At 56.9% G+C, this 15,790-nt stretch overlaps 1 protein-coding gene across 4 annotated transcripts in view; it reads left to right on the top strand.

Annotated features, from left to right (window-relative positions):
* HSPA12A (heat shock protein family A (Hsp70) member 12A) overlaps nt 1-14,893 on the top strand; it is a 132,495-nt gene extending 117,602 nt beyond the window's left edge. Inside the window, exons 8-13 of one of the 4 annotated variants that reach the window (XM_028513593.2) lie at nt 2,251-2,422; nt 6,245-6,331; nt 6,885-6,989; nt 7,672-7,930; nt 9,737-9,840; nt 10,736-14,893. In XM_028513593.2, the coding sequence (XP_028369394.1) occupies nt 2,251-2,422; nt 6,245-6,331; nt 6,885-6,989; nt 7,672-7,930; nt 9,737-9,840; nt 10,736-11,373 (1,365 nt within the window). In that variant the 3' untranslated portion in view covers nt 11,374-14,893. The remainder of the gene's footprint in view (nt 1-2,250; nt 2,423-6,244; nt 6,332-6,884; nt 6,990-7,671; nt 7,931-9,736; nt 9,841-10,735) is intronic. The other 3 variants (XM_028513594.2, XM_036027368.1, XM_028513595.2) reach the window with 3 other exon arrangements.
* The last annotated feature ends 897 nt before the right edge of the window (nt 14,894-15,790 follow it).

Raw genomic sequence — 15,790 nt, 5'->3', positions numbered from 1 at the left:
CTTTTGAGTGGACAGGCCTTTGCCTTCCCTCCTTCACCCTGAGTCCCTGCGCGCCGCTCTGTCTTTCTGCTGGCCCCACCTCACCCCCAAGTTTGTTTTCCATTCTGAACTTGGAGGAGAGTCTGATGCATGCAGGCGCGGCTGGTCTTTCCGTCCTCACCCGGTGCTGTGGAAGCCAGGCCTGGGGGCTTCCGTTCTAGGAGCTCCTTGACCCTGCAAACCCATGAAGGCGGAAAAGGGAACCCGAGAGGGCTATCCCTTTAGGAGGGGCTCCCCTTGGTTTTATTTTGGGTTTCCTCCTCTGGAATCTTGTAGATGGAGGATCAGAGGCCTCACCATTTCTGGTGGCACTTCCGGTGTGTAACCCATGCCCTCTTCCACCGGGTACTGAAACCTCAGCTGGTTTTGTGCCGGGGGTGTCTGATGTGACCCTGTGAGCAAGTGAGGCTGGAACAGGGGACTTCTAATCCTTGAGCAGGGAGCAGTGGGAACTCCGGTCACACATCTGTGTCCGTGGTCTGTTGACCCCGTGTCAGCAAAGGTCAGACCCCGTTTCTTCAGCCCAGGGCCCGAGCCGATGGGGCGCAGCCCGGGGTGCAAGGCGCCGAGGCGGCAGGTTTCCTGTGGAGGGGGCAGGACGTGTGTGTGCGGTCCCGTCTGGCTTTGCAGATCATTCTTCCCGACGTTCTCCCACCTGCCTCGGGCGTTTGGGATTGGCAGAGTGGAGATGTGCAGTCCCCTGCCTGCTCGTGGTTCCTCGGGGAGACGTAATTTACTGGTTCGTGTTGGAGATGGTGTGGGCAGGTACAGGCAGTGTGTCATCGGGTGCTGTCCCGGAGGAAAGGGGTAGAGATTGTGCCTCGAAGCCTGTTGAGGGGGGAGCACTAGACACGCCGGGGAGCTCTGTCCAAGTCCTCCCGAAGGCCTGTGCCCCGCCCCGGTAGCCGGACTCACTGAGACCAGGGCAGCTGGGAAGCAAGCAGAGAGCCGGTCTGCCAGGCACGGGATCGGGGCCCGCGCCCGCCCTGCCACTGTGGGCTGGGTACCTTTGAGCTCCAGGGACTCAAAGGCCCATATCCCAGCACAGCCGGGACAGTTGGTTGCCCTCCCTCTCTGAGCCTTGGTCTCTGCAGAAAGTGAAGGAGTTGGACGAAGGTCCTGAAGGTCCTTGGCATTTCGTACATTATAACCTGCCCCCCCTCCCCCAACAATTGCACGTCCTTAGCTCCTTCCCCCGGTGACTGCAGGCCAGCTCCTCCCTGGGGGAGGCCACTGGGCATGTACAACATAAGGAAGACCTTCCACCCCCAGGCCTACAGGGTGAGGCCGCTGAACCTCAAGAGCTGAGTGCAGAGCTGGGGGCCTTCCACCGAGTGGGTGTGGCACCAGGACAGCATCCCGAGGTTCCCTAGGAAACGGGACCAAAGACAACAAACACTGCAGTGACGGTGACGGGAACGCAGCACGCCTCCGTTTTTCATCATGCTGGCAGCCAAGGAAACCCCGTGTGCTTGAGCAGCTTCAACAAGCAAGCGCGGGACCTGGTGCTCAAGTTCAAGGCCATGCGAGGTGGGCAGGGTGATCCCAGGGCCTCCCGGACTGGCCCTCTGAAGGTCCGAGGGAACGGGACTGGAACGAGCCAGGTGTCACAGCAGAAGCAATACCGCTATTCAAGGGATGAGGACACTGCCAGCTGCCTGTGCACCCACACTCCAGGAAGAGGGGAGCCGTGTGGATTGCAGGCGGCTTGCTCCTGGAGAGCTGGAACCCCCGGTCAGATTCCCTCACAGCAAAGTCTGATGCCGGCTGAGAACTGGTGATGGGCCACTGCATCCCAGGCCAGCAAAGACTGGGGCTTGTTCTGACTCGGTGGGACCGTTTGGCTTATTATAAGCAAAAACAGACCCTATGCCTTCCCCTCTGTAATGGTTTTCAAAATTTTGAGGCCTTTCCCCCTCATGCTTCTCAGTCCTGGGCCAAGCAAGCCCCAGATGTAAGAGGCCCCGTGGCCCAGAGTCCGGCATTCCCCAAGGGTGCTTATGTTTTCTTCAGCCAGTGTTTGGGTACCTGGCTTGGGGCCCAGCACCCACTCACCGCCAACTCTAAGCCCTGCAGAGGCCTATGGAGGGAATCTCTCAAACCAGGAGAGCATGAGTGTCCCTTCCTTGGGGATGACCGCCCCAGGGGTGGGCGTCCTCGGGCAGTCCTGCCCAGGGAGCCCGGGTCCCAGCCCTGGCTTCTGTCTTCCAGGCAGGCCTGGCCTCCCCCGAGAACTCGGAGCAGCTCATCATCGCCTTGGAGCCCGAGGCAGCCTCCATCTACTGCCGGAAGCTGCGGCTGCACCAGATGATTGAGCTGAGCAGCAAGGCCGCGGTCAATGGGTACAGCTCCAGAGACACAGTAGGAGCTGGGTTTGCACAGGGTACCTCTGCTCTCTCTCTCCCCCTCCCCGCTCTCTCCCCTCCCGCCCCTGCATGTGCCCGGGCCTCTGTTATGTAAATGCACTTAGTGCTGTGACCGAGAATCAAGATGCCCCCAGAGAGGCTGGTGTTAAGCGTCTCTGTGCTCAGTCCCCCTTCACCTGGCCCCTCCAAGGGGCCCTGGTAAACTTGGCAGTGGGTACCCTGGTTCATCACCCACCCGTGTGCCTTAAGAGGGGGGGAGGGCATTTCTTTCCAGAAACTTGAGGGGGGCCTGAGAGCAGTCCTTGGCCTTGCGTTTTACTTCTCCTAATCTTTCTCGCCTGTTAACTGATTCTTAATCTAATGCCATTTGCCAGTTATTAATTCCTCCATTAAGACTGTTGATTTATTGCTGACTCACTCATTGAGGCCACTTTGTGTGTGATGAGCTCATTCCGTGTCTTCGCTATGAACCTGGCGAGAGTTAAATCTGCGGATGAAAAGGGCTGATGATTCACTCAGCCGTGGAAAAGGTCACCTGCCTAAGGGGACTCAGGAACTCAAGGGGGCTCTTAAGGAACTTTTTTGTACTTACCTGTATGTAAGGGGGTCACAGTCCTGGTCCCCAGAACTGTTCTCTCTGGTACCCAGGGCTCTGTGGGTCTGTTCAGGGCCACAGAGTTTGCAGACCCCTGAGGTCAGGGTCAGAGGCACCATTGTGAGTGACCTGGGAAGCTCATCAGAATTCTGTGGGGTGGCGCACAGCTCCGAGCTCTGTACCCAAGTGAAGGCCTCGGGGGCAAAAACCCACTCGTCATCCACTCAAGAAGGCCAAGCCCAGGAGGAGAGGGGGGACACATGCCAGGACCATCACAAACGGTTCCCCCTTGGCCTTGTCCCCAGGTTTTCCTTGGTCTCCCCACCTGAAGCACACCTGAGACCCTGGGACCCAGGCTCACCCTTAGCAGGTGCACATTCCTGCCCAGAGGGCACCGGGCCGTCTCTTGGCCTCTCCTGTTCCTCTTCACAGGGTAGCACTGCCCCCGAGGCCCCCACTCTGCATTTCCACCTGAGCCTGGGGAGTCTGGGAGCTTCTGCCCCAAGACAGCGGCACAGAGTTCCCTGTCACCACGCCGCTGCCTCAGCCTGCCAGGGCTGTGGGCTCTCACCTCAGATCCGGTGCATCCGCAATGTGTGCCAACAGGCTTCCCTTTAAATATTTTATTTATTTATTTTAAGAGACAGGGGAAGGGGAGGCTAAAGAGAGGGAGAGAAACATCAATGTGTGGTTGCCTCTCGTGTGCCCCCTACTGGGGGCCCGACCTGGCTCATGACCCAGGCATGTGTCCTGACCGGGAATTGAACCAGCGGCCCTTTGCTTTGCAAGCTGGCACTCAATCCACTGAGCCACACCAGCCGGGGCAAAACAGGCTTCCCTTTACATCTCAGGGCTTGGCTTGCCTTTTCCTAGCAGTGCTCGGCCTCGGCACACGCCAGGGTTAGCCTTACCGCTAAGTCAACTGCGTTGTTCTATAATCCTCAGGATGACATAGTTATTTAAATTTCCACCTTCATTATTTTAACTGAAAAAAAAAAAAAGGAATGACTGGGCTTTTTGTCTTACTCGCTGGTTTTTACTTAGTTGTTCAGAAAAAGAAATGCCTAAGAATTGGCTAATTTCAGTTAGCTCTTCTTACCACTGCCTAACTGTAACCCGTTTGCGGGAGAACTGTTTTTGTGTGCTGGCCTTCCCCGGGAGCTCGGTTTCTGGTGTCCTGTCCTCCCACTCACACGCCCTGTCTCCCCCCACACTGCTCCGTGCCTGTGTCCTGTGCCTTGTGGACTTTGCTGTTGTCTCCCGTGCTCAGAGCGTCTTCAGATCTTTAAATATTCAGATTGTGGGCAGAGCGGCAGGGGTCCGTCCCAGCCTCGGGATGCAGCCAAGGCTTCTCTCCCAGAAGGACAGGGTGCTGTTAGGGGAGGCCAGGCAGGGCCCTTAATCAGGAGCGCCTGGGGCGTGTTGGCGCCCCGAGACCCTGCCCTGCAGGCTGTCTGCTGCCCGGAGGCGCCCCCTGGAGGACTCCCAGGGGACAGCACGGAGGAGGACGGGCCAGTGCTCCGCCCCCAGTGCCTCCGGGTTGGCTGTTGGTCATTTATTTTACTCCAGGAAGATTTAATGGCATCAGTAAAAGGATTCATTTTCACAAAATGGGCTTAATTTACCTGAAAAATGGGGTAATTTTTTTGAGCGCTCAGAACATGTTTTGTTAGCTTCGCTTGGCCGTTTTTTATGAGGGCCATTCTGTTAGCCATCTTCGTTGTTTTAGGGAAGCAGGTGCCCGTTACAAGATCTGCGGTAGAAATTCATCTGGAGCCGGTGCTGGGAACAGGAGAGAAGCCCCGAATTTGGGGATCCCTCCCAGGCCTGCAGGAGCTCCTGCATCAGGGGACGGCCTCCCCACCCACCACCGTATACCAGGGCCCGCGGAACTTAGAGCTGGCCCAGCAGCGTGTGCCATCCTGGTTCCCAGAGAAGACGCTGTTTTGCAAACTCTGCTCTTCACTGAAAGGCTGGAGGGTCCAGGGTCCTCTACTGGATGAACAGCAGCGGACGGATTTGCAGGGCAGTTCAAAGTCTGCAGCCCCCATTTAGGGACCGAGGAAAGGGGCGGGGACAAAGGTGGGGGGAGGGGCAGCAGAGCGGGCCACAGAGCCGGTATCCGTGAAGCTAGGTGGCTGCTCCAAGCCGTGCGTGGTGGCGGGCCTCGTCGGGCACCAGGTCCCAGACTTGGCGCTTTACCTTCATTGTCCCCCACTGCGAGCCAGGGGTCACATTGGCTGCTTGGGACGAATCAGAGAGCCAGTCCCCGCTCCGCCTGTGAGGAGCTTAGGCCAAGTCTGATTACCCCTGTTTTATGGATGAGGAAACTGAGGCCAAGGGCGGCCGAGTTGCCCAAATTCCCACCTCAGCCGTGCCCCGCTGCCTCCCGGGTATCCTGCCACCACACCTGTCCCACTTCTTCGCCTGTGCACTCTGCTTTTGCAGACTTCACTGTAAATTGTGACCTCTGAGCGGCATGCGGGTCCTTGGTCGCAGGGTTAATTTCAGGCTGCAAGACAGTTTGGGAGTGTAAGTCCTCACCTCCCTGGCCTGCTTTCCTCATCTCAACACGGGACCATGAGCTGTGCCCCCGTCTGCCTCCCGGGGCTGTCAGGAGGCCAGTGGGAGATGAATCCCCATGCGCGGGGCGTCCCTGCCGCTAAGTACCCGTGGCCGCAGCCAGTGTCCTTCAGTGCTCAGGGAGAGGGTGGTTCGGGGCTTTGCCAGTTTCAAACGCGCCATCTAGTGGCCAGCGAGGAGACTGGCTTCAGGCAGCGGCTCCCGTCCAGTTCATCCGGGATCCAGGTTAGCAACTCATGCCCCACTTCCCTTGCATCAGAGTTGCTTCATGTGAAATTATTTCACCAAGCGCACTGAAGGCTGCTTGGCAGGCGGCTCCGTCCTTGGAACAGCAAAGCAAGGAAATTGGCCATTTTGTTAACCCCTTCCTCCCAGCGTGTCGCTGGAGGGTGGGGTTCTCATCCAGGGGAGCTCCACAGCAGGGTCCAGCCTACAGCTGACCTACAGACGAGTGTGTGAGGGCCGGTGGCAGCAGCCGCGGGTCGGGAAGAACTAGTTCTGTGATTCCCGGTGCTGTCGTTCTGTAGCTGTTCTGATCACATCACGCTAAATGTTCTGTCCCTACACCTCCTCATGCTGTAGCCTCCGCTGACTGCCGATGACTGACTGCCCGCTTTTTCACGCTCTTACCCGTCACCGTTTTCTTTCTGTCGGCCACTAGCCAAGGAGCACGTACGGCGTAACCGGCAGAGTCGGACCTTTTTGGTGGAGAATGTCATAGGAGAGATCTGGTCCGAGCTGGAGGAAGGTAGCGTCCTTGAACGTCCTTTGCCTGTGCTGGATTTGTGTGTGCGTGCGCTGCTGGCAAAAACACTTTCCTACTTGTTCGTTCTGCACTTTCGGAAAGTGTCCGAAATCAGTCGGTTTTAAACACTACCCACCCCGGGGCATGCTCTTTCTTGGAGCTGTAATTTTGCATGTTTTAAAGCCAGATAGACACTTCCAAAGAAAGGTAGGGTCTGGAACTCTCACCATTTCCAGGACAAAGTTGTTTTACGGTACTGTTAACGTGGCAGGAAGCTGTCCACTTGGGCACGCCGGGTGTGCACCAGCATGTGCTGTGAATGTGTAGTTTGAGAGATTCACGCCCCTGGGGCTCTCTGTCACCTGCACTAGTGGTGCTCTAGTGGACAGCACCTCCTCCTCTTCAGCCACGAGTGACACGCTGTGCAGCTCACGGGCAAACCCGCTGTCCTCGTGAGGAGCATGGGGTATACGGGGCATCACCCACCAGCTTGCTTCAGGGTGGCTTGCCAAGCGGCCTGTGTAAAGGATGGCTGTTTTGTTCTTCTTTTTACCAGGGGACAAATACGTGGTTGTGGACAGTGGCGGCGGCACCGTCGACCTGACGGTGCACCAGATACGGCTCCCGGAGGGGCACCTGAAAGAACTGTACAAAGCAACAGGTGAGCCCCTGCATGTCTGACTGCCTCCTACCCGGGCCGGTTCACTCATTTCAGATTCCTCTCAGCATCTTGTCTCTGTGCCACCGGCACGTGGGACAGCAGGCAGGAGAAGGTGCCGAGGCTTATTTAAGACCAAGATGCAAAGTGCAGTTAAATCTCCTCTGAAACGCACACCACCGTAACTTGGCTCTTGGCATAAAGCGAGCCTGTTTCAGCTCCTGGCTGAGAAAGTTTCTTTCAGGAAGTTGTGGGAGGGTGTGACCGAAACCGGATGTCACTTGGGATGCAACGCTATGGCTCAGCTTTCTAGGAGGGTCCCAGGACACCTGGACTTGGATCCAGACTGCCAAAGCAAAGGACAGGCTCCTTCCCTCTGGTGGGGGTGGGGGTGACAAGTGATGAGTAGACACAAGGACTGAGCGAAGCCCACTTGTGAAAACCATGGCACCCTGGTGCCGTCAGTGTGTCGCTTTTATTTAAAGAGTAGTTGATTTTAAACATTCCTCCGTGAGGCATGAGAAGAACCTCAGTAGAATCACAGCGGCAGGCTCCCACCCAGGGGGCCCGCGTCTCTGCTCCTCCGCATTTCAGGGGGAGAGCCGGGCGGGCTGGCTCTCCGTGTGCGTGGGCTCCATTTCACGCCGTCTGTGACGTGGTGGGCTCCGTTTTGTTCCTGACACAGGCGGGCCCTACGGATCCTTAGGAGTAGACTATGAATTTGAAAAGCTCCTGTGTAAAATATTTGGGGAGGATTTTATCGAACAGTTCAAAATCAAGCGTCCCGCCGCCTGGGTCGACCTGATGATTGCGTTTGAGTCTCGCAAAAGGGCGGCCGCCCCGGACCGAACCAACCCGCTGAACATCACGCTGCCCTTCTCCTTCATTGACTACTACAAGAAGTTCCGCGGGCACAGCGTGGAGCACGCCTTGAGGAAGAGCAAGTGAGTGGGGCTGGCCCTCGGCTCAGGCCCCCCCGGGGGAGCAGAGCAGGGAGAGGCTTTGCCGTTGCGGTGTGGGTGCCCCGAAGTGTAGTTCAGTGGGAAGGACCAGTGCTGGGTGCTTCCTTTCCAGCTATAAGATTTTTGTTTGAAAAGTTGTTTATACCCCTGGCTGGTGTAGCTCAGTGGATTGAGTGCGGGCTGTGAACCAAAGCATCGCAGGTTCGATTCCCAGCCAGGGTACATGCCTGGGTTGCAGGCCATGGCCCCCAGCAACCGCACATTGATGTTTCTCTCTCTCCCTCACTTCCCTCTCTAGAAATAAATAAATAAAATCTTTTAAAAAAGTTGTTTATACCATAGCATCCTCCAAAGGGACAAAGGGATTCTTCTATTAGCAGTAGTAGTAGTAGTAGTGGATGTGCAAGGGGAGTATCAGTAAGAATCCATGGATGTAAGCATATCTGGTGTATTGTAAGCCATGCAGTTACATTCTTAGCGATGCTCAAATTGTCCCATCTTGGCCCATGGGACCCTCTTCGGGTTGGCTCCTGTGTCATTGGCACGACCTTGGTGGTCTCCGACCGCCTGCGCCTTGTGGTCAGTAAAGACGCCCTGACTCAGCTTGTGCACGCCCCGCCTCCCCATCACCGGTTGTTTCTCTGAGAGGCCCTGGATCCTATTCGCAGGGAACAAAGCAGACTCCACTCCAGGTCTTCCTGCTCTGGGAGCAGGGCCCTAGCCTGACCCCACCAGGCTAACGTTCCCTCTGCCCTGGGTCCCCTGCCGAAGGCACCTGCTTCTGGCTGACTCCCGGATCCCGCCTGCCTAGTGCTGGGGCCTGCCAGCCCTCCCTGGGGAGACTGGCCGCGGCCAGCCACTGGGTCACGCCACACCCTCCCACATTGCCCTTTGGCCTAGACCTCGGAAAGAATTCCTGGTCTGTGACTCATGGCAGCATCTAGAATGCGATGTGGGGAGGCAGCTGGTATGTGCTTTGCTTCAGGGACAGAGATGCCATTTGTTTGGTCCCTTTAAACTTGAGCATAGGCGGGGTACACCCTGCACCCAATAGCCCCTGGCTTTCCTTCAGTACTAGAGATTCCAAAACGTTTCCACAGATGGGGCATTCACCTTGATCTCCACAGCCAACCCTGGGCGGGAGGTGAGGCAAGTGGCATTATCCTTGGTTTGCAGACGGAAAGCCAGGGCTCAGAGCAAATCCTTGCCCAGAGTCCTGGAGCAGCTAAGTGGCGGGAGCCGGACGGGAGCCCAGCAGCCTCGACTCCCTGTCCAGCGTTCTTTCGGCCCCACGCCACTGCTTTGGACGCGCTGCTCCTTCGACAGAGGCGGTGAGGGATGCCAGTAGCGTTAGGCTTCTCACTCGTGGGCAGGCGCCTGCAGGGCTGCACCTGAGCACACAGTTGCCTTGCGCAGGAGCAGGTGGGCACGTCACTGGAGCCCTCAATGGACTCGCATCCAACGCTTGTTGAATCAAAACATGGTCATTGAAAGAGAGAGGTCCCCTTATCTCCTTGTCCTCTGCGCCAGACGCTGGCCTCCACTCTCCCCGGGGAAGGTCGGCCACAGTGGAAGGCAAAGAGGAACAGAAGAGCCTGCATCTTAGCGTTGGAGCTTTCTCTAAGGGCTGCGGTCCTGGCAGTTTAGAGTGTTTCCAAGGACTTTAAAACGCCTTTCAGCCCTTGGATAGGGCAGCTGTCCTGCCGGGGCCCTCGCCTCTGCCTGTCCGCGTCTCTGGGCGCAGTTCATACACTCACCACCTGTTTCTCTCTGTGCCGTGGCCCGCAGCGTGGATTTTGTGAAGTGGTCCTCGCAGGGCATGCTGAGGATGAGTCCGGACGCCATGAACGCCCTTTTCAAGCCGACCATCGACAGCATCATTGAGCACCTCCGTAAGTCTCGGCCAGGGCTCGGCCGCTCAGGGGCGGAGCCGGGGACGGGGACGGACTTTTCTGGCATCTCTGACCGTGCATGTGAAGTTGGGCTGGCAGATGGCCGGGGCCCGGAGCACATCCATGGGCAGATGCTGGGCACAGGCTCCAGACCCCTGCTTCCCAGGGACTGAAAGCAGCAGGGACTGAGCCCGTCCTCCCCGGGGCGCTCCCTGTGGCCCCAGCGGTCCGAGAGCTGCGAGCTCTGTAGCAATGTCGTCCTCCAGCCCCCAGCCCCAGGCCATGCGCAGCCTCTCTGCCCGATGGGGAAACATCAGGAGCCCCGACCCTCGCAGGGGAGAAGGGACTGTCGTGTGGACCACAGACAGGTCCCCGCAGGAGGGGAGACAGAGTCTGGCTGTGCGGCTGTCTGCTGTCTCAGTGGCCTTGTGGCCTCAGTGTCCTCAGGGGCACACAGGGGACTCACCGGGGACCTTTTTTAGTATCCAGTATCCAGCCCCCCACCCCTTCCTCCCCGCACCTACCAAATCACAACCCCTGGGGGTGGGCTGGGATCTCTATGGAAACCAAAGAGCCCGACTCACTCAACAGAGCCACAGGCTTGCGAGTGCTAGGAGTGTCCCTGATGCATAACGATGACCACTTAACACGATCACCGTCTACCGTGAAAGTGGGTTTCTCCTTAGCCGTAGCAGCGCTTTTTATTCCCGAGGCACGTTGGTGTGCAAACCCCCTTTTTTTGAAAGACCAGCTCTACAAAAATTCTGGTTGAACTAAGCCTGCCCTCCAGCTGGCCCACATGGTTGGGCCCACGCCCCACGTCCTCAGGCCACCCAGTCCCCCCGTGGCTGCTGGCTTCGGCGGCAGGATGTCATCCCGCCCCCTTGCCTTCCAGGGGACCTGTTTCAGAAGCCCGAGGTGTCCGCGGTCAAGTTCCTGTTCCTGGTGGGCGGCTTCGCCGAGGCCCCGCTCCTGCAGCAGGCGGTCCAGGCCGCCTTCGGGGACAAGTGCCGCATCATCATCCCCCAGGACGTGGGCCTCACCATCCTCAAGGGCGCCGTCCTCTTCGGCCTGGACCCCGCCGTCATCAAGGTGCGCCGGTCCCCGCTCACCTACGGGGTGGGCGTGCTGAACCGCTACGTGGAGGGCAAGCACCCGCCCGAGAAGCTGCTGGTGAAGGACGGCACGCGCTGGTGCACCGACGTCTTCGACAAGTTCATCTCCGCCGACCAGTCCGTGGCCCTGGGCGAGCTGGTCAAGCGCAGCTACACGCCCGCCAAGCCCTCGCAGCTCGTCATCGTCATCAACGTCTACAGCTCCGAGCGCGACGACGTGAGCTTCATCACCGACCCCGGGGTGAGGAAGTGCGGCTCGCTGCGCCTGGACCTCACGGGGGCCGGCGGCGCCGCCGTGCCCGCCCGCAGGGAGATCCAGACTCTCATGCAGTTTGGGGACACCGAGATCAAGGCCACGGCCGTCGATATAGCCACCTCCAAGAGTGTCAAGGTCGGGATAGACTTCTTAAATTACTGACCGGCCCTCCCCGTCGCCCGCCCCCTCCGACTCAGCTCACCTGCATCTGCTGACCTCAGCCCTGACCGTTCTGCCCCTGCCCTTGACCCCTGACACCGCCCCTCCCCCACGCCTGAATTTCAGCAGGGAAGATGAGACCCGGGCTAGAAATTGTTAGGGATTTTTGAGGGCACACTGGAGTCAGAGAAGCTGTCGGGAATTGAAGATTGAGGTTTGGGGACGGGAAACGCAAGGACCCTCGAGGAGCGGCCGGGAGCCCGTGCAGAGTGCCCAGCGACGGAGCTGGCCTGCTCCTCAGGAAGCAGAATTCTGGGCGCTCTGCCGCCGTCCCTCCGGATTCGCCACGAGAGCCTTGAGCCAGGAGGAGATTCTTCATCTTTCCCAGGCTTCGCTTTTCACGTTTTATTTTCTTTTTTCGGATGGCAGTCGATACGAAATGCCACCCACCTGCCGTTCACCGCTTTTGCTCGTCACTTGATCAGGAGCGGAGATTCAGTGGAAGGTTGGAGCATTTTCAGCTGGTGGGAGAGGACTGCCCACGCTGGGCCCTATTTTAGGCTGTCGTCATTTAAATTCCGAGTGGGTCCCGTGAAGAGTAAGCTGCAGCCCTGGCTCGTCCACCGGGATCCGTGCGCGAGGGGAAGGGCTGACGAGCGGCTGCCGTCCCGCATCACGTGCCGTGTGTGTAATTTTAGGCATCAGAGCGCCAACTCCTGATTTCTGAATTCATAAGTACTGCCAGTTCATCTCAGTGGGATTTTTTTTTTTTTTGGAGAAGAAAATGAGGTGTATTTTCACTTGTTCTGGTCACCAAGCCCAGGAATCCGGAACAACCCCTCCTCACCTTGGAAAATGTGCATATTTTAAATTGGCTCCCTCCTCCCAGCTCACCCTCAGCCCCCTGGAAGTGTTGGCCGTTCCTCCCCACATTTTCAAAGAAATGCATCGTCAGTACACAGGCAGTGCATCTGTTCCATGAAATGTTGCATTAAAATGGTTAATGTCCCAGAGGAATTCCGAGATCTATACTTCATGAATTAAGCCAGGTTTTGTTTTGTTTTGTTTTCAAAGCAGATTTGTGGGTTACCCCTGGAGGGTGTTGGTTAAAACAGGTTCCTGGAAGTGTCCGGTTGCTGTATTGTGCCCCTGACACTGTTATCACTAATGTAGTGTTCTGTACCAGCTGCACTTAAATTAGAGCAGACAGACAGACAGACAGACAGGTTCCTGGATCCTACCCCTTTTACAGACGGAAGTCAGGTCCTGGAGAAGGGGACCAGGGTCTGCGGGTTTCACTAGACGCTGCGGGAGGCTGTGGTCTGGCCGACATCTGAGAACCCCTCCGCCAGGGCTGTGTGGGGAGCCAAGGCGCATGCATACGAGAGTCTGCCGCCGCCCGTCTTCCCGGTTTACACGAGGAGCAACGACTGATTCCACACTTGTCCTCTCGTGAATGGGGCTGGGGTCCCAGCTGGCTTGGGAGTGGCGATTCTAACCCTCCCAGGAAGGTTAGAAGATGGGAAGAAAGGCGCCCTAAGAAAGGGAGCGACCGAGGCGCCGACGGGTGGGGCCTGCGTCCCCCACTCCCAAAGACAGTCTTCCTCTCCACTGTCCCGGAGTCGAGGGAGGATCAGCAACCAAACCCCCGACTCCCAGCCCTCGTGGTCGGCTCAGAGCGGCCCTCCCACCCGCTGGCGTTCACTTCGGTTTGGAATCCTGGGGCATGCGCAGTGAGCGAAGGAAGGGCGAGCGCGCTAGCTTCGAGGGCTCACCGCCGTCCGCAGATCTGCAGTAGCATTTATGACGTCATTTTAACGTGTCTCCGTTGTCACCTCACCCGCTGCAGAAGTCCCTACTAGAATGTGAAACACAAGCAACCGCAGAACTTGGGGACGCTCGTCACACGGCCGTCACTGGGCCGCTCGTCCAGGCACACAGGTGTGCCCGCCAGGGCTTGCTTGCTGCCCGCTCTGCTCCAAAGGCCACGTGCTGTCGGTCTCTGGTGTCGCCAGCCATACTCTGCAAATAAGACTTTTCTATTGAGTTATAAGTAATATAATTTTATGTACATACCGTGTTAGAAGATTGTACAGATTCTTTATTTCTATAATGTGCTTTTCTGGTTTAAAGAAAAGAAACATGCTCTTTGAATTTCGTTGCTGCCTTTAATTTTTCAAGGTTTCATTTCTTAAGTAGGCTTACTACTCCGCGATCCGTACCGATCCTAAGCTGCGGACATCGTGCGCAAGACCGAGCGGCAGATGGGCGCCGGGCAGACGGGCCGCCTGGTCAACAGCTTCGTCAGACCTTCCTACACACCCATCCTTTCCACAGGGTCACAGGTCGTGTTTAAAGGAGCGTAATAATGTATCCATTCTCCTGTCCAGCCTCGGAGAGCTGAACATTCTGGTTCTGTAAGCAAAGTGGCTGTGTGCAGAAAAGCCTAGGAAAACTCCTCACGCCCCTTGTGGGGCGGGGCAGGGGCTCTGAGGGCAAAGCACGGTTCACGGCCCACGCGGCTTCCGGCGCACCAGGGACAAAGGAAGGGACTGGCTGGGGTGCAGACCCAGCTTCTCCACTGCATTAAGTGTAAGTGCGGGTAAAACAGTCAAGTCCCTCTTTTTCTTTGGCTAATGGAAGGCCTTTCCCACCTTGCACTAAGGACGTCTTCTTGTCTATATATTTCTCTTCAAATGAGTTGGCTGAAGTCTATAGAGTCAGCAGAGGGTAGAGGGGGCGTGATACTTTCACTGGACTTTCTTCTGGTCCCAAAGATGCAGCCCCACTAGTGGAACTCTGTAAAGGGGGTCCTCAGATGCCTCCCCGCCCCCCCTCCCCCATGGAAGGACAGCCGAGTAAGAGAGCTGGATGGGTGCGCCTGGACACATTTTCTAACCTTAGAAAATTTCTATAAGGCCTGTCATCTCGACACGTTACTCAGTTGTCCCCGGCTTATTATCTTATGTTCGCCTTTCTCCGAGGCAGAACTGGAGAAAGATTTCCTCTGTAACGGCCCTTTCTGTACACAGCCGGCGTTAATAAATGCTGAATGACAGACAAGATAAGAAAGGGGAGGAGACACAGAAGTGTTTTTTGCAAAGCGATGGCTAAGATGCGTCCAGATTGCAGAGCCTGCCCTATCCTTAGAATGATATTTAGATCAAGTTTAGCTTTTAGAGTCCAGGTCTGGTTAATCGCCAGGGTGGCAAAGAATCGCATGCACCCATATAAACAGGAGTCAAAATGCATTATTAGTCGACGATCGAATTTCACGTTGTAGAGACGAAATAGCTGTGATTAAGCTGCATAGTTATGCTGGGAAACGGCCTAACGGGATGACTACTGTAAAAAGTTGTCGGCCTTGATGTTACACCTCTCACCTGCTTGGAATAAGGAACTGTATCCTCACAGGGGTCTTGTTCGAACTTCGCAGAACCTTGCAGCAGTCCACGACTTGACGAGGTTGTATCTGCAAACTCTGTCTTCACAGATGTCCAATAAAACAAAACTCGGGATCTCATGTGGCCCCGCCTTTTTTTTTTCCTGCTCTGAACGTGTAAATGGAACTTCAGGTGCATGGTTACCGACCTCCTCCTGCCTCCCATGTTGGTGGGATAGATAGTTCAGGTGCTGCAAAGCTTTGTCCACTCTCATTGCAACCAGACTGGCCCCTTGGTTCACTGGGAAGGAAGGCTCCCGCGCCGTCTATGGAGCCCCCTTCCCCTCCAGAATGGATGCAGGTGGCCTAGCCAGAGGAAACGCAGGTAAGCCAGGGTGGCGGCTGACAACGCCACTGAGCCCACTGAGGGTTGTTGTATTTTTTTTTTTTTAAAAAAGGGCACAAGGTGGGGGTCGGTGCCTTGCCCTCTGACATCCTGGCAGGCACACCAAGCCGGCTGCTGCATCTAGAGTCTTGGGTTTATTCCAGGCTCTATGTCTGGATCGCCCTCCAGAGTTGGCTCTGGAAACTTCTGGATAGTGTGAGGTGGGGAAGGCTGGGAGGTGCAGTAAACAGACAAATGAGTATTAGAAAACAGTGTCGCCCAGCAGTCTGGCCTCCCCTTCTCTGTAGGAGGAGGGGCTGGGGCACTTGCTCCGTGCAGGCCACTCCTCCCGGTGTGCCTTCTGGGTCACCCAGTGGGCAATCCGATGAGCTGAAGGCCCAGGCCCCCACCCCCCCTTGGCGCCCATAAGATGAGGATGGTTTGAAAGGACTATAGCCCCAGTCCCTAGGCATCCCTTCATTTAAGGAGCATTGTCCCTTACTGCCCTGGTACCTACCTGCCTGGCCTGCTGGAAATCCGTCTTTCGTAATAGCTGCAAGGCAGGGGGCTTGGGGAGAAGCCCACAGGGAGCACCTGTACCCGAAAGCCACTAAGGACAGGGGCTTCCTCCCCCAGGCTGCTCCCTGCACCGG

Source organism: Phyllostomus discolor, chromosome 5 (assembly GCF_004126475.2).
Source record: "Phyllostomus discolor isolate MPI-MPIP mPhyDis1 chromosome 5, mPhyDis1.pri.v3, whole genome shotgun sequence".
Lineage (NCBI taxonomy): Eukaryota > Metazoa > Chordata > Mammalia > Chiroptera > Phyllostomidae > Phyllostomus > Phyllostomus discolor.
The sequence above is the reverse complement of the archived record's forward strand: the minus strand, read 5'-3'. Positions and strand labels throughout refer to the sequence as shown.